General features: G+C 42.7%; 1 protein-coding gene across 2 annotated transcripts in view; it reads right to left on the bottom strand.

Moving 5' to 3' along the window:
- Positions 1–16,808, bottom strand: part of PRG4 (proteoglycan 4) — a 34,724-nt gene extending 17,916 nt beyond the window's left edge. The window contains exons 1-6 of one of the 2 annotated variants that reach the window (XM_077332665.1): positions 16,706–16,808; positions 9,358–9,480; positions 7,402–7,521; positions 6,364–6,636; positions 3,320–3,469; positions 14–460 (exon numbers count right to left, since the gene is read on the bottom strand). In XM_077332665.1, coding sequence (XP_077188780.1) covers positions 14–460; positions 3,320–3,469; positions 6,364–6,636; positions 7,402–7,521; positions 9,358–9,480; positions 16,706–16,778 — 1,186 coding nt within the window. In that variant the 5' untranslated portion in view covers positions 16,779–16,808. The remainder of the gene's footprint in view (positions 1–13; positions 461–3,319; positions 3,470–6,363; positions 6,637–7,401; positions 7,522–9,357; positions 9,481–16,705) is intronic. The other variant, XM_077332666.1, reaches the window with a different exon arrangement.
- Between the last annotated feature and the right edge of the window lie 1,971 nt (positions 16,809–18,779).

Below are 18,779 nucleotides of genomic sequence, written 5' to 3'. Positions count from 1 at the left end.
GTCGTTGCAGTACCTTTATTTCCTTTGGTTGTTTGCTCCGTGTTAGGTTGCTTTGTACTTGTCAAAGGCCGAGGAGTCATTGTGGTAGGTTTCGTTGTTGTGGTCATGGTAGTAGGTGTCGTTGCTGTGGTTATAGTAGTAGGTGCTGATGTTGAGGCTGTTGTAGTAGGTGGCTTCGCTGTGGTTGCAGTAGTGGATGGCTTCGTCGTTGCTGAAGAAGAAGGCAATTCAGTTGTGGTTGTAGTAGAAGGTGCCTTCGTTGTGATTGTAGTAGATGGACGCTGTGTTGTGCTTGTGGTGGAAGGCTGATTCATTGTAGACATGGTAGAAGCCTGGCTAGATATAGTTGTGGTGACTGCTGTTGTCACAGCATTGTCAAGGCCACTGCCATCCTCCTCAGAAATCACTTTGATTGCTTTGGCTTTTTTAACCTTTGATGATGAGTTCGATGACTTTTTAGCTAAAAGAAATGGGTAGGAAAAAACACATCCAGTTATTTAATATGCATTACTTTTTAAAGAAAATTACTCTCATGAAACCTTTTGGGGTGGGTGCCTCAAACCATGCGTACAAGTTGTAGGCTATTTCATTAGGGAAAGTAAACACTTCTATCAAAATGAGATACATAAAACAGTCATATATTTATGTATAACTGTACAAAGTTGTGCAGATTGATATATTACCAGCTTGCCTACTGTAACATTCTACAAAGCTGTTTCTTTTTACAATGCAATTTTGTGTGTGGGGGTGGTGGTGGATGAATGTCAGTGTTGACTATCTAACAATGTAATTCTTTTCTTTGTGCCATATTTCTGACTGTCTCCCTTAACCAACACAACGCAAGAGAAGTCTACCTTCAAACTTCTGAAAAGCATTTGAATGCCCACCCCAAAAGTGTAGTAACTTCAGAGCAGTTACCTATATGGAATCCAACCTAGTAAAATGGGTTCAGCTCTCATTCTTTTGCAACATTTCAAAAAAAATCTGATTTTTTGGAATGGATTTGCTATATGCTAAAATTCACCAGAGTCTCTCTGTAGGATCATTATATTATAAATACCCTCAGTTCAGCTCTGAACCCTCTCTTTTGTGGGGTGTTGTCAGTCGTCAGAGGCAGGGAACTTGTAAAAAGCAAAGCACATTCATTTATTCATGACTATGTATACCTCGGTGTAACCTGCATGGAGCTTTTATTCCAACCCCAGATCGATTCAGTCCCTGCCCTCTACACAGATGCGATTTCCGTTTGGATTTGGGGTGATTTAAATTTTCCTTCTGCAGCAAGAAGGATTAATCCGGTGTGACCCTGCCTTTATTGTGCGATATCTTGGAGTGCTTTTAATGCTCAATATTTAAAGGCTGTTTTGAATCTGGGCTCTCCTCCACCCGTGATTGGCCACAGGTGGTCATGTGACAAACTTGCCTTAAAGGAGAAGCCCAATTCCTCTCAACTTATTTAGGTCTTGGATTTTTTTTCTGCCTTCTTCGATCCTCCCCCCCCCCCCTTCAAGAAAAGATTTTTTCTTCCCTCCTCTTTCTTGGATCCTCTTCCCCCTTCAAGAAAATAAAGAAAGAATCTCCATTTGCCTCCTCCCCAATCTTCTGAGCCTCCCTAACCACATGCAGAACACTTTCCTATTTCAATGGGGAGGGGAGGGGAGAGGAAGACTCGAGTTTAAATCGATCTGAATACAACAGGATTGACAATGGAATAAACAAAGTAAGTGCAGACTCTGCCCTCTTCTCTTGTAGAGCTTGGGTGTTAGGTGGAATCAGGCCCCTGAGCCACCCCATCTCTCTGTTCACACCAAGCAGATGGGCTTAGCTACTAAGTACCTCAGCTGAGGACCCACATTTATACCCTTCTGCCTCTCCTGATTGCGAACACCTCTGTGTGACTTGAGGGTGCAACTGGATGCAAAGGGTATTCATTGTTGGTTGGGGGTGAGCTGAAATTCCCCCACTGCAAAAACCCCTGGATGCTGCCCTTTATTTTTACCTTCCAAAGAAAATGTCCCTCATAACATAACACCTGTCTCATGAAAGAGCATCTGCCTCATAACACAATACCTACATCCACCTGTAAAAGGAAAGCCCCTGTTTGACTAGCCCATTCCATTGCATTTGTACAATTTGCAAAAGGGGATCTCTAATCTGTACAATGTATTCTGCTAATGGTGAATAACCAGAAATCTCACCAAGAGGTGGGCTATGACTAGACGATCTTTGTGTTTGGGCATCTTCTCTCTCTCTCTCTCTCTCTCTCTCTCTCTCTCTCTCTCTCTCTCTCTCTCTCTCTTTGGCGGGGGGAGGTATACTCAGACTCCCTAAATCCAATCTGCATATAACTTTGAGGACATGTAGAGGCATAAAGAGCCTCTTGTGGCGCAGAGTGGTAAGGCAGCAGACATGCAGTCTGAAAGCTTTGCCCATGAGGCTGGGAGTTCAATCCCAGCAGCCGGCTCAAGGTTGACTCAGCCTTCCATCCTTCTGAGGTCGGAAAAAAGAGTACCCAGCTTGCTGGGGGGTAAACGGTAATGACTGGGGAAGGCACTGGCAAACCACCCCGTATTGAGTCTGCCATGAAAACGCTAGTGGGAGTCACCCCAAGGGTCAGACATGACCCGGTGCTTGCACAGGGGATACCTTTACCTTTACCTTAGAGACATTAAAGGGAAGTCCTCTGTGAGTCTGATGTCTGTTCTATATACTCCTAAACTGGTGCTGCCCATTTCCTCAGAAAGCACTTTCCCAGGGGCTCCTTCTTTGGAAGGCTGTAACTTGGAGCCCCTGAGTCCAATTCTCGCCAATCTTGGAGGGCAGTTAGAGAACAGTCAGAGATCCCCAGTGAGTTTGGTGACTCCAGCAGGCCAACTGTTCTCCTGCATCACAAGTCTCACAAACTGAACCAGTTAATTTGGTTCCTAAAAGTTTGGGACAGTTTGTGGATCACAAACCGGGCACGCTATGAGCCACGAACAGAAATGAACTGCATTTCCTCATAATGAAGTTATCATAAAATAACTTCATAATATAAAATAACTTGATGGGGCTAGATGGGATATTATCTAAGATGTCACAGAATGGTTGTCCTTGAGACCAACTTCTGGGACCATCAGACCGATAAGAAAAGAACCGAAGCGCAGTGCCCTCAATATCCATCCTAAGCATTCCATAGCCAATGGTATCAAAGGTAAAGATCCAGGAAAGGTAAAATAGATGCAAAGTAGGGTGTGTGTTTTTTAAACCACACTGTGTTGTTTTTTGCTTTCAGTTACATCTTTATTTCTGTATATTTAAAAATTATCCCAAAACATACCTTTCAATTTCTCTTTTAATTCCTCCTTGTTTTTATCATTCTTCTTCTTCTTCTTCTTCTTAGTCTGATCATCGGTATTGCTTGTCGAAGCCATAGTTCTCCGAATTTTGGAGGAAGTTGAGGAGGAGGAAGAAGATTGTTTCGAATGTTCTATAGAAAAAACAAAAACAGTCAGCAGAAAGAGAAAGCCACGCAGAATTATACCCTCAGACCAAGGGGCTTTTTGCACGGCTTCAAAATCGCACAATGGTTGCTAATTGGAAACGCTATTGATTTGCCTTAACGCACGACGTCGTAGACAATCTGCAACACTCCTGAAACCGATCAGCAAAAAGCGCTTTGTTGTAGCGCTTTCAGGGGAATCCCAAAAAGTGGATTCACCCTCCGGAAAGCGCTACACTCCTGCAAACAATCTGCAACACTAGCGATAAAGACCTGTGCGTTACCATTGTTGCGGTTTCTTCAAAGTCCCTCCTCCTGAGCCTGTCCTCCAAACTTCCGGCGAAGCGATCGCCATTTTTTTTTTCTCCGAGCGAGCGGGGATAAACGCACCAGCGAGCCTCTTTCTGTTTAGAGGCTTCCCTGGCTTCAGTCCTTTACCTTTAGTCACTAAGCACAAACCACATAAAAGCCCGTTTGCTGAAATAAAGTCCCTTTATTTTTTACACATTAATTCAGCCGAAAATCGGGCCCGTGAGAGGGGGGGGATTTTTTTTTTATCACTCGAGGCAGCGTGGCAACGATCATACGACAGCTCACATTAGGCAGCTGGATGGGTCTCTCCGTTGCAACGAATCTACCTAGATTCGTTGCTATGGGTCTGTTTTTTTTTTTTAAACCTTTCTTAAAGGGAAAGGGGCTGTTTGGGAGCATGCTAACGGCTGCCCATTGGCTGCTTGACGGCCAGGGGCGGGACGAGCTTGGCAATAGCGCTTCCTTTCTAGCGATTTCTGCCGAGACCGGAAGCCTGTGGGAAATGCTAAAAAACGCTAAAAAACGCAACTGATTCCACTACAAAGGCAGGTATGCATAACGACGAATTCCACTATTTTAAATGGCAATTTTTCATTCCGCAAACAATTTGCAACAAAGATCCCCGTGCGTAAAGGCCCCAAATGTGCCCCTCATGAAGAAAAGAGGTAATTCTTTTGAGAGATTATTATTCAAAATCCATATTATAATCTGATTGTTTTGTCAATTGAAATGCACTAAAATCTGAACAAGCATCCATTATTTCAGGGTAGCCCTTGGAGTTAAAACTAAAAATCACCCACTCCTTTCCTGGAAATGGGCTGGTGTGTGAGCCCACAAGTTCTGATATTTACTGCACTGCTCAGTTTACTGCTAGAGTCACATTTGTCCCTGCAAGCAAACCTAAAGATAAGAATGTATTGAACAGCTAGTCTTGCTGCCCCTGGGGCTTGGGTTTATTGAATAAACCATCACAGCATACGACCATGTTGTGCTTTAAAGCATTTTCAAAAGCAGTGTGGGGAGTAGAGGTGGACACATTCCACACATGTACAATAACACACTTTCAAGGTACTTTAGAAATAGATTTTCCTGTTCCACACAGACAAATCCAGTTGGGTGTAGTGGTTAGGGGTGCGGAGTTCTAATCTGGCAAGCTGGGTTTGATTCTGCGTTCCCCCACATGGAGCCAGCTGGGTGACCTTGGGCTCACCACAGCACTGATAAAGCTGTTCTGACCGGGCAGTGATATCAGGGCTCTCTCAGCCCGACCTCCCTCACAGGGTGTCTGTTGTGGGTAGAGGAAAGGGAAGGCGAATGTAAGCCACTTTGAGACTCCTTTGGGTAGAGAAAAGTGGCATGTAAGAACCAACTCTTGTTCTTCAACAGTACATTGAAAGTGCATTATCCAATGTGTCTGCTTTTCAAACAATAAATGCAGCAATCCCACTGGACACAACAATCCCATGTACACAAGCCTGTCCTCATACCTGTCTATACAATTCTACCAAAAAGCACAAATCATTTGCAATATGGAGACTATTTGGTACCTCTTCCTTGCCAAACTGGACATTTTCCTTTAATCAAGAACAGTGCTATATATAGCACCCAGGGAAACCATGGGTGCTAGGGTGCACACCTGCACTGTGGTCTTCCTGGGGACTGGCAAAGCATAAATGGCAGATGGATGGAAGGAAGGAAGGAAGGAAGGAAGGAAGGAAGGAAGGAAGGAAGGAAGGAAGGAAGGAAGGAAGGAAGGAAGGAAGAAGAAAGAAAGAAAGAAAGAAAGAAAGAAAGAAAGAAAGAAAGAAAGAAAGAAAGAAAGAAAGAAAGAAAGAAAGGAAGAAAGAAAGGAAGGAAGGAAGGAAGGAAGGAAGGAAGGAAGGAAGGAAGGAAGGAAGGAAGGAAGGAAGGAAGGAAGGAAGGAAGGAAGGAAGGAAGGAAGGAAGGAAGGAAGGAAGGAAGGAAGGAAGGAAGGAAGGAAGGAAGGAAGGAAGGAAGGAAGGAAGGAAGGAAGGAAGGAAGGAAGGAAGGAAGGAATGCAGAGACCAATCTGGGTCCCATGGGGCAGGCCGTTTCTGGACCTCCTGCAGCCCCCCCCCCCCAATCTCCAGAAGGCATGCAGAGGCTGCCCCAGCTCCCCCCCCCACACACACCATGTCCTCCAAATTGAAAGAGGCCAGAAGGCCAGGGCAACGTACTGGCAGTGGGACATACTCTGTTGCTGGCTCCTTTTCCCCTCAGTGAACTTCTGAAATGGGCAGGAATTGGGAGGTGGAAAGCTGATCCCTTATTAAGCCCTTCCTGGCCGACCACTGCCTCCTGATTGAGGCTAAATACCAGGGTGGTCCATTCTTGGCTGAGGGCCAATTAGGTAGTGGGTGAGTAGTCACTTTGGACATTATTAAGGTTTACTGATGATGACTGATAGCAAATAAGGCTTTTTGGAAACCTGAAAATAGATTTCAGTCCCATAATTTGACTTTTTTCGACAGTCCTGCTAACCATAGAAGAAACCAAATTACAGCTCAACAAAAATTTAGCAGCACACCATTTAATATTTTCTTTCTTACCTTCCATAATTTCATGAGACACTTTCTTTTGCTTCTTTTTGTTCTTTAACAACTTTGGCTTGGGTTTTGGCTTTGGTTTGGGCTTTGGCTTGGCTTTTGGTGTGAAAGGTTTTGGTGAACGTTTGGTCGTTGACTTAGTAGCTGGAGGACCTGTTTTTGGTTTCATGGCTGTAGATGGCTTAGTCATGCCAGTGTTGGTTGTGGAAGGTGGGGTTGTTGGTGCAGTTGTGGTAGTGGTCGCCTTAGTCTGGTACATGGAAGTTTGGCCTGGAACTAGACATTAAGCACATCACTTATTTGAGAGTTCTCATCTGTGCTCTGGCAATATGCAAAGTTAACACAGCTAATTTATGATCCTTAGCAATGCTTGTCAGATGGATTTAAATCTGTTTTCTTTTTGCTGGGCATAATTTACATACGCCCAACAACAGTTTTTTAGGCATGGTCTCAATCTACCTAACTTGCCTGGTTGCATCCCAGCTTTCCCCCTGATCTATAAGGTTCCTCTAAACATTACCTTTGACCTGCCACTCCTCTTCCTCCCTAATCTACTTCCCTTACTAGGGCTGCACACTTCCAACTGAGGCCTGAAGATCTCCTAGCAATAAAGCTGATTTCCAGACTATAGAAAAGGGATTGCTTTGGTAGGGCAGACTAAGTCATTATATCCTGCTGATGTCCCTGCCTTTCCTAGGCTCCACCCCAAAATCTCCAGAAATGTCCCAAGCTGGAGTTGGCAACTCTATGTCTGACTTTTAATCCCAAAGTTGGCAACTCTGCCTCCAGGCTGCTCAACTTCTATAAGAGGTTTGCCAACGTCAGAGCAAGATTTTTGTAAGTCATGAGCATGAACTGCTTTAGAAAAATGGGAAACAGATCCAACTATGACTTCTAGCCATAGGGGGCAAGGAGAATCTCCACATTCAGCGCTGCCCTGTGCAATCTGAAGTGGTCCCTTCCAAGCCCAGGTTTGCTACCTCAGCAAGAATGAATCCTGCATCCTGGCACATAATATTACATAATATTTAGGCTACTCACCTCCTAAACAAGCCTGTTGATAGTCTGGGCAGCACTTGCCGTATAATGGACAATCTGCATCACAGTCGCATGGCCTTCCTCTTTCAAAGCTCTCAGAGCAACGGCCTTTACAGGTGAGTTCTACACAGGAGGATGTAAGCCAGTTAGCTTTCTTTCTTTGTACTCAGCAATGGAATCCATTTGATATGAGCTATTACTGGTCTCACAGATGGGAGAATTTCATGTAAACAAGGGAGCCATTGCAAGCTCTATTCAAAAGCCCCCGAATTCATTTATGACCTTGGCATAGTGGTCATTACTTATCATAACATATTGGCTATAAATGAAAATGTATGAGTTAGATCCTATGACTCTCCGGCACCAAGTCTTTAATTCAACCAAGAAAGAGTAGCTTTAACACAGAAAGACTTTACTCCATCAGAAGAAGGCTTTCTGTATGCAAGAATCCCTTTTGAAATTACTTTCCTTCTCTCTTGAAGAAAGACTTAGCAGAAGAGAATCGTAGGATTCAACCTTGTGCTGCATACCTATTCAGTCACCCCATCTGAAGAGCAGCTGCATTGAATTGTTTCTAATTAATTGCCACTTAAAGTTGATATTATATAGGGTGGCATATAATCTGTCAGTCTATTAAACCATGTTAGAAGCTTTTCTTCAGTCTTGGTGACTCTTCCAGAGGAAGAAGAGCTTCTTAAACTGGGAGACGGTTCTGTGGACTGGAGGAAGGCTACATACATAGCTGCCCTTTCATTCTTGTTTCTAGGAAATATAATTACAAAAACTTACCCATCTTCTTGACTATATCACCTCTATGTCTCAGTTTTATTCTGAAAGGTTGCAGATAATCAGCAAGTAAAAACATGACACATTTGGTGTACCTGTGTTTTATCAAGGTAACTGTGGAACAGACATTCAAGACTGTTCCCAGTTACGGCTTCTGGAATTCCCACTCCCACAAAGTAGATGACATAGGGTGGGAGACTTGCTTCTTGAGATTGTGAGTGATGGGGCTAGAAAGCTAGTTAAGGGAGTGGAGAGCTAGCTTGTATTGTAGCATCGAGAAGAATCAGACAAAAATGAATGTTTGCATTGTAATCTAGATAATGCATTAGGAAAGCACAGGACATTTAAAAACTCATGCTTAAACCTAATGAATGATTGAAGCCCAATTCTCGCAGATCTTGAAGACACTGGATACTTCCCACTGGGTGGTGCCCATGATTGGGACATAGATGAAACATGTTTTGTCAATGACTCATGCACAATATTTGTTACCCAGTGATCTTGTGAAATGCATGGCAGGAACAAATTGCATGTAGAGGTCATTTGGGTCACAAGACATGTTTCCACTACCCATCAGAATTCTTTGAAAAATAGTGCTCAAGAGAGTTGGCTCTGACTTGGCAGACCGTAGCACAACACTTGCCGACATTTACCGAACGACAACAAAGCCAGAATGAGAGACACATAACACACACAGAGACACACAAAGAACATGAACGACTCCGAGACAACAAGTAACCAGTACCAAAGGGAAGGATCTTAAGGCAGTGGTTTTCAAACTTTTTACTTGTACCAAACTAATCTCCACAACGCATCTGCCATGGAATTCAGAAATGTCTTAACACTACCAGTTCCCATGGGGTGGAGACCTTCTGGGCCCAGATGTTGCTCACATACAAACTGATAGCAACCCTTGGGATATATCCATCATTTCCCATAGCAATGCCTGGCAGGAGAAGCTCTACAATTTCAGATAAACTCCACAATGTCAGACATTTTGCTTTCTTTGGGGAGAGAGAGAGAGATTTAGTTCCTATGAGAGATCTTGTCACTGAGGAACCTTCTGATAATTTCATATGATGTCCCTGATGCACAGGCTGAAAACCACTGTCTCAATGTAATAGATCCATGCTTTAAAAAAAAACAAAAAGCTTTGTGGGCTTGAGGACTTACCTGCAATGCAGAGTCTCTTGTAATCCGGGCAGCACTCCATGTAGAGGTAGCAGTTATTATCACATTGGCAGTTATGCTTCCTAGAATACCCTGCCCCACATCTCCCTGCACAGCTTGACATATCTAAAATCATACAATAGGGTTGTAAATATTGCCAAACAGAGAATGATATGTCAGGAAGTGAAATGCATGACATGGCATTGGGAGGGAGGATCCTGACCCTCCTCCCTTTCGCATGTTTGGGATATTCATTGCAACAAAACAAAATAAGCACCCCACCCCACGAGGCCTTGGTCTACAAGCCAAACTGGTGGAGATACTTCAAAGTATGTATGTAGCAAGGACCATCATGACCCTCCTATAGGTGCGGCAGCTTGCAAGTCCCATCTGTCCCCTCCTCACCCCTCCCTAGAGGTATTGATGGGGATGTTAGGGACGGGACGCTGTTTCCGCCGTATCTTTATTTTACACTGTTGATATTGTTGAATTTTATGGTTTTTATGTCAGGGGTTTCAATGGGATTTTTTAGATTCCATCTGACATTTGTAACCCACCACGAGCCTTCGGAGAGTGGCGGAAAATCAATCAATCAATCAATCAATCAATCAATCAATCAATCAATCAATCAATCAATCAATCAATCAGTGTGGGATATGTGTAGTGTAATTGGTTAGGGTGTCAGGCTAGGAACTGGGAGATCCAAGTTCAGATCTCTACTTAGGGATGTCAGTTCCCGGGTGGGACATGGGGATTCCCCAGAATTTCAGATCATCTTCAGACTAAAGAGATCAGCTCCCATGGAGAATATGGCTGCTTTGGAGGGTGAAATCCATTGAGGAGAAACACAGCCAAAGGCAGAGAAAGTGGGTAGAAATGAATCTAGCAAAATTGGGAGTTAGAAAGGTGGGAGGGGTAAGTCCCAACGGTGTATGTGATGCCTTCAATGCACCTGCTCATTGCATTGATTGATTATTATACGCTTGCTATCGGACTGGCTTTAATATTCATTCCATTCTATTATTTTACTTTTACAGAAGAACAGTAGGTTTTTATACCCTGCTTTTCACTACCCGAACAAGTCTCAAAGTGGCTTACAATTGCCTACCCTTCCTCTCCCCACAACAGACACCCTGTGAAGTAGGTGGGGCTGAGCGAACTCTGGGAAAATTGCTACGTGAGAAGAACACTAACAGGACTTTGACTAGGCCAAGGTCACCCAGTTGGCTGCTTGTGGAGGAATGGGAAATCAGACTCGGCTCTCCAGATTAGAAGCTTCTGCTCTTGACCACTCCAGCAAGATGGTTCTCAACCTGAAGTCCTTTATCAGCAACATGGAGTCATTAATGAGACATTCCGTTCATGGAACTGGGGAGGAATTATAACTTTTTTAAAAAGGTGGCAGATTATCTAAAGCCACTGAGCGGTGTCCTTACCAGTCCATGTGCAACATGCAAAGCTCTCCTTCATTCCTTTCCACTACTTGAGCTCTTTCTGAGTCCTTGAGGAATCAGTCCAGAGAAATAGCCTCACAGGCTGGGGAAGCTGCTGTGAGGAGGGTCAAAGAGCTGAAATTATTCCTCCTTCCTTTTCTGCACATGCAGCTCTACGTATGTGTGTGATTTCACCCTGTTGCTTCTCCTTGTTCCAGATCCCTGTCCCTCTGTGTACATTCTGTGACCCCATCAATGATCTCATCAGTACACCAAGGGAATTGCAGTGATGAAGGGAAACATGGGGAAACCCTGTAGGCTTTCTGCACACTGATGGTCAGATACTCCTTGCTGCTATCTATCTCTCATCATTCAAACCAGTACACTGAGCCAAAAGACAAAACAAGAATCTTTTTTTTTTTGGGGGGGGGGAATGAACTGACATTTAAATGGCTCAAGATTCCTTTGGTTTTCTGTTAGTCTAACACAAGTAAAAGGTTGGTTCCTGAGAAGGTAACAGATTAGTTGAAGCCTTAAGACAATAATTCCTAGGTTGGGTGGGCTCACCTGTGTCTGCTGGGTTAGGAAATACCTGGAGACTGGGGGTGGATCTGGAGGTGGGCAGGAATTGGGACAGGGGGATCCTCAGTAGAGTATAACACTATGGAGTCCACCTTCCAAAGCAGTCATTTCCTCCAGGAGAACTGATCTCCATTGCCTGGAGATGAGCTGTAAACCCAGAGGATCCTCAGGTCCCACCTGGGGTTTGGCCACCCTAGCGGAATTCTACCCTTGCATGGGATTCTGACAATAAGCTTTATGTCGTAGTTCAGTAAGGTTCATTGGAAAAGACTTCAATGCTAGGAAATGTTGATGGCAGTAGGAAAAGAGGAAGCCCTAACATAAAACAGATTGACCCAATAAACGAAGCCACAGTCTTCAGTTTTCAAGACCCAAGGAAGGTCGTTAGGACATTTTGGAGGTCATGAATTAGTAGAGTCCCCTTTAAGTTGGAAGTGACTTGATGGCACATAACACACACTTTAAGGTGAAAGACAATTATGTACCTCAACCATCCAGAAGACTTTATTGTTAACCTGAGCGTGAATCTCTGCAATCCAAGTGCTTCACTGTCACCATTACACCACCCTAGATTTCAGAAGGATAAGTACGTATAGACTTTATGCACATTCTTTGTTTTGTTCCATATGCCCTTTGTGCCTGTTATGACTTAAGTAGTCTACAGCTATCTGCTGGTAGATTAATACTTATACAATGAGTTGGCTCTTGTGGATCCAGGCTGATTAATTTGCGTGTAAACTCAGTTTAAAATTGCCTAGGGCAGCAGTTACATCTTGGCACTAAAGGGCTTGGACACGGGTAGGGCAAGAGTTATATCTTTTTGTCTTGGATTCAATAAAAGAGCCCCCTCTCCCACCTTTATCAATCGTATGCAAAAAATGTAGGAGAAGCACATTCTAACAGATACACTAATTTCCAAAGCAGTTATCCACACAGCTTTGCCAAATCAGACTTCGAAAACCCAGCTATACGTGAAAATCTGGTGCCAGCACTATTTACATTCAGAACCATCACATGAATGAGTTTGGAGATGTTATGAGGGGCTCTCTGGAGCAATTAACCTGGACTGATTTTAATGACTGTATGAAGTTGACCCTTAACAACTTACCTAAAAGGAAACATGGAGGGTCAAACTCCAAGTAATCTTCATGATCTCAATAAAGATTGGGGCCATGGCACTAGAAAAGGGGAGAGCTTAAATTTCCCCACTGTTCTGTTTCTCCAGTCAGAACTCCTCTCTCCCCTCCCCTCCCCTCCCCTCCCCTCCCCTCCAAGCTGCCTTAAAGTCTTAGTAGGGGGGAAAAGGCAGGTATCTGTTTTATACCTTCGTTTTCCTTACTAGGACTAAGAGCAGTGAAGAAGACTCTTCCAGTCAGGGGGCCAATGCAGTGGAGGGGGGAGCCTCCCCTGTCCCAGCACTGATCCACATCAGGCTCTCCACGGCTGCTTTTTTAAAAACTAAATTGCATGGTAGGATTGGCAAAGTAAAGAGAAAGTACATTGATCTCATCTAATGCCAACTTATGGCTCAAAGTGCCACATTTAGCAGCCTCAGCAGAGTTCCTGAACTGATCCCTACACATTGAACCTGTAAAAGTGCATCATGCACAGTTTGCTGGGAGCTGATCCTAGAACCTACATCTGAAAGAGTCCAGCCTTAATTTACTGTATTATCTCCAAACATCCATTCAAGGAAGGTATTTCTATTGGTTGTTTGCCAGCTGGAGCATCTAGTTTTGTACTAAAACCAACAACATGATTTCCCTCTAATCCTGCCATTTTTTTTAAAAGCTGATCACCGGATTTTTATTCTTTGTAGACTGTCTTTTGGACCATATAAATTAAATAAATCATTTTAGGGGGACTGGAGATGGGGGTTGTAGCTTGGATCCAGAGATGACCATTTCTGCAGGAGAAGGATCTTTGCCACACACACTTCTTCACATGTTCCTTCTTGTAGGATACCCCAAGTCCTGTACCTAAGGAATGGGGGATCCTCAGATTTTGGGGAGCAATTTAAGCTGTCAGGGGAAGATGGAGGTGGGGGAAAAAAACTTCCTCACATTTGGGGAAACACTCGTATGGATCTATGTCTTTGTTCCTAGACAACTGAAGCGAGTTTGGCCCAAGATGTCTGTTGACTTTAGCTCAGTTCTATGACCAAGGCATCCTTCCCTCTGAACAACGAAGACCAAGGACGGTGGACAAGCCAACAAAAACCATTCAAGACAAGGAGCTGAAATTTTTAGACGTAACAAAGAAACAATGTATGCAGCACGGAAGACAATAACCATTTTTCAAACAACACGGTAGACAAAGAAATAACCATGACAGTTCAGAACAAGAAAACATGTAAATATCTTGCAAAATTTCAGTAAGCAATTGTAAAAGCATGAGTATACATTATCTAGAGGTAGCCAAAAAAAATTGGGGAGGGGGAGAGAGAAATGTCAGTGACTTCTTGAAGGTCACTGAATGCATAAGAAATGGTGTGTTAATATATCATACAGTCTTTTAACTTTAGGCCACTTGAAAGCTAGGAGGGAAAGAAGCAATGAAAGAAAAAGCAACCAAAGTCCTACAAAATTCACCAGACCCCACACTTCAGCCATACTGAAGCTCAAACAGGTGAGACTAAAATCATGTCTCGTTCTGTTCATAAAATGCAACCTACAAGCTTGAGTAGCCTCATTTTAACTTGTGGCCATGTAGGGAGGAGAGAAGGGATCCAAACCTTCAACATCGGCTCAAATTTTGCAGTCTAAAACTGGACTTCCAGATTTGTTACTAGAATTTAAAAGCAGAAAAGATACACATATCCTTTAGAATAACTCCCCTTTAAAATGCTACAGCAGGATAAAGAACCTGATTTTGAACCGTGAACCCAAGTGGAATTTGAAGAGTTATATCTCCACCCCACACATACATTCTTCTGCAGATCCTTGAGACATACTGAGGTTGTACAAGCCTGCAGTTTACACTCTGGATAGAAGAAGACATGAGATCTTAGTTTCACACAAGAGATTTCCAGACCTCCCCCCTCCCCAGGCTGGCAACCCTATGACATGTAAAAGAAACAAGTTTGTGTGTTTACTCAGAAAAATGAAGTTCATGGGTGAGGAGAACTAAACTCTGCCTCCTTCCTATCCATACCTTACTGCATTCCATTTTCTTCTGTACTTATTAACTTCTATTACATGCATCAAGGTGGGAGAAAATTGCCTCTGCCTACAGAGTGCAGAAAAATAAGTGCACAAATGCCTTAATCACCTGCTGTTCAAGTGACCCCGAGGACATGTGAATACAAGCACATGGATCCCTCTGTCACATTGACTTTGGCCTACAATTATGAAATGGTTCAAATGGTTCAACAATTTAGGTTACTGCCTTGGATAATTTAATTGTAATTAATTTTACACGATTCCTTGTAAAATTAATCAGAGCTATATCTGCTAGATTTCCACTTTAAGCTTAGCTTCCCAGAGGCATATTTGAGAGAAAGAGATCTATTATCTGGTAAATGTCAGATCAATAGACTTTCGGGAGGAAGGAAGGAAGTTGAATGAAGTTAGTAAACAAATCAATGTGGATCTGTTTTTTAAAAGTTTTTTTTTTAATTGCCATTGTAAAAGTTTCTTTATGTAGTTTAAATGCAATGACCAGAGATCTTTTTGCACTCAGATGAACACATATAGAACTGCTATAGATGTGTAAGAGATGCCACATTCATTTCAAGGCCAGGAGACATTCTGCATGAAGGCACCCTTCATTGAAATGCCTGGTCTTGGGCAGAGCAAGCATGATAAGAAAAGGGGAAGAAATATTTCAGAAAAGCCATATATACCTGATAGAATCACTGCCAAGAAAAACCATTCAAGCAACACTTTTAGACCATACTTTTAAAAAGTAACCACGCGTGTATTCTGTTTTGCATTTCAAACATCTACACCTAAAGAAAAGACCTGTGAACAAAACCATCCAGTTGAGTCATTTCATCACCCCATCGGATAGTTCCTTTGTGAGGACAGGAGAACTGATCTACACGCATGCCGAGCTTCCAAATTCCAAAAGGACTCCAACAGGAGGTTCATTTTATACATGCAAAGAGATGTGCATATATTGAAATGAATAAGAATGCTTGCTACCACTATCCATGGCTTTGTACATGCAGGAAAAATGCAGGATTCTTCCAGAAGGGCATGTGGGAAATGCTCTTGAAAATGGGGTCTCCTCCTTGTAGAAAATAAGAGTCTTCAAGAACCTGAGTATCGTGATTATTCAAAGCAAACAAGAGCTGGAATACATGCCTCATGAGCAAATTAAGTTCTGTTACACTCATGGGGTTTACTTCCATTTGACGTATTTAAGAAATGGCGGTATTCACTCTTAAAATATGTCTGACTTGTTAATTCAGCACAGCGCAAATCCCTTTATTTAAATTCAGACAGATATAATGGAGTACATAATTGGGTAATGTACTGGGAAAAGACATTTCCCTACTCCCACCCTATGGAAGTCCTCTGCCCACAGGGTGAAGGATACTTCCAACCTTTGTTTCTCCTGTAGGCAGCTGCAGTACCAAACAGCAAACTCGATCTTCTCAATTATACCACTGGGCAGGTAGCAATTGCTACAGGTGCAATGCCACCAGAATGAGCTCTCAGTAGCAACTGATCTCCCTCTCTGCATAAGATTTAGAAACACATTCCGTGTGGCTCTGTCTGTCTCCAGGCTCTCCCCCATGGCTCAGTCGCCACATAATTGACCTTATTCACATGGTGACTAATACTTCCTAAACGGGCCGTGTAAAAGGGTATCAGTTGCTATGGGGAGACATTTTTGGCGGGATCATTCTGGGTACCATTCTCATATGCTTCAGCTTTTAGGATTGCCTAGATTCTGTTACTACAGTGGTTCTCAACCTTCCTAATGCCACAACCCTTTAATACAGTTCCTCATGTTGTGTTGACCCCCACCCATAAAACTATGCAAGTGTTCTTTCACAGAAATTAAACCGAAACTGACCAATGGCGTGAAGATCCATTGTTCATGACTGTATATAAATTGTTTTTTGTTTTTTTTCCGGGGTTTCTCAGCTCAGTTCTGCCTCTTGTCCCACCGTGCCAATCTTGCTCTTTTCTGCTGCTCCAGACAGACGAACGCTCTATCTTGATCGGCCCCGGCCAAGTTGATCGCCCTGCCCGTGGCCCCTGTGAAAGGGGTCTCGACCCCCAGGTTGAGAACCACCATACTAGAATCTTAATTTAACTGGGCTGTAGACTAAGATGCCACTCATGCATCTCAAACAAATTGTTGTTCTTTGCATTTTACAATACCTTGTGAAGAAACTTGCCCTGCCAAGGACACTGAAAGTAAAACCAGGAAGATCCAGTATATATTCCAAGCCATGGTAATTTCTCAAGGATAGCGTTCTTCCTTAAAACAAGTAAGCATTGGTTAGTAGGATTATTCTTATGATAAGATAAAAACCATGATTATTTCAGCTTCAAAAAATGTCTTACCAACTTATTTAATATTTATATTTGTTTCTAAAATTAATATCTTCCCCTCTTCTAAATTATATTTTTCATATTAGCCAAGAAAATATTTCATATTAGACAGACTGACTCTGTCAAATGCTTTGCCCAGTAAAAGTAATCGAGATGTAGTAATCATGGGTGGATAATTAAGTTCTGCACAGACTTATAAAACACATAAGATACAAACATCATATATTTAGATTTTTCCCTCTTTTCAATAATGTTTAAAGATAATATAGTAAAGCCAAAAAGAAGCAAACAGATTGAATCATAATTCTGAATCCCTTAAAAATATTTAACATTCACCAATATATAATAAAATAATCTCTCAACTTTCACAGCTGCTCTATAACATAGCATAGCAAATAGCACACTGCCATATTAAAGTACATAATGTAGTATAAAATGTAGTATTTATAATGTTCAACAATATGAGGATATTGTATAAAGTGTCCATGACACAACGTCTGTTTTAGAAAAGATTTTATTTTCTACCCCCTTTTTCCAAAAAAATATCAGGGCAGTTTACAAACCCTCCTAAAAATCACAGCTATATAGATGAGAGGTAGCTTTTATATACATTCATTTTATATAGCACCCATCTTAATTTTGAGCATTGCAGCATGTTTATATTTAATTAAATGGATATTCCTAGACGCTATTAGAGGAGATCAACCTTTTGAACAATGTATTATGAGCAGAGAGAGGTGTTGCACTTACCTTCCAATGGATACGTCTGTTCACTGTGATACTTCAGATGCTTATATATATTGGTGTGAATATCTCGGGATGAACTAATTAGGCAACTTGTTAGACAAAACCAACTGTGACGATCCATGACAGCAAATTTTCCACATCGATTGGAAAACATCCCAGAAGACTAGACAGCAACATCTGGAAAACACTCTCATTAAGAAAAATGACTATGAAGAAAAAATGTAGACTTATTGGTCAAAACACATTTCTAATAGCTTAGTGAAGTGAACAGACTGTACTGAGAGATCGAGTGTAGTTGGGTAGGCATTACTTGCAGGTTGCTATCACTGATGAATTTGAGGTGTATGTTCTTCATGCCTAATGAAGCCCAAACAAAAGAAGCTTAAGAATAAGTATGAGTTCAAACTCAGCTCCTACCCAAAAAACCCTCCGATGCCATGGCTTAAGTTTGTGAAAAAGGACAGCATGGTATAGTGATGGGATGGGCCAGCTGTGACTCTCCAGAAGTCCATGGACTACAATAACCATGAGCCCCTGCCAGTAGGCACTCATAGTAATTGTAGTCCATGGTCATCTGGAGAACTGTATTTGGGCCACTCTGGTATAGAGTCTCAGGCAAGGCTCTGAGAGAACCAGATTAGAAGTTGGTTTTTATACCCTGCTTTTCACTACCCAAAGGAGTCTCAAAATGGCTAACAATCACATTCCTTTCCTCTCCCTGAAGCATTACCTTCCACTCCAGGGAACTCTGACAGATCTGCTATGAGAGAACAGCTCTAACAGTACTATGACTAGCCCAGGGTCACCCAACTGGCTGCATGTGAAGGGGCAGTGGGGAATCAAATCTGGCTCTCCAGATTAGAGGCTGCCATTTAACCACTGCACCAAGCTGGCTCTCTACAGCAGGGGTAGTCAAACTGCGGCCCTCCAGATGTCCATGGACTACAATTCCCATGAGCCCCTGCCTGCGTTTGTTGGCAGGAGCTCATGGGAATTGTAGTCCATGGACATCTGGAGGGCTGCAGTTTGACTACCCCTGCTCTACAGAATTTGGTTGGGGGATCCCAGTTTCCTGTGTGGGTTGGTTGGGGGATCGTGGGTCAGTCACTTTCTTTCAGTTCATCCTTTTTCACAGGGTTGTTGCTCAGATTGT

This window comes from Paroedura picta, chromosome 4 (genome assembly GCF_049243985.1).
Source record: "Paroedura picta isolate Pp20150507F chromosome 4, Ppicta_v3.0, whole genome shotgun sequence".
NCBI classification, from domain to species: Eukaryota; Metazoa; Chordata; class Lepidosauria; order Squamata; family Gekkonidae; genus Paroedura; species Paroedura picta.
Note: the sequence above shows the minus strand (reverse complement) of the source record. Positions and strands in the feature narration are given on the sequence as shown.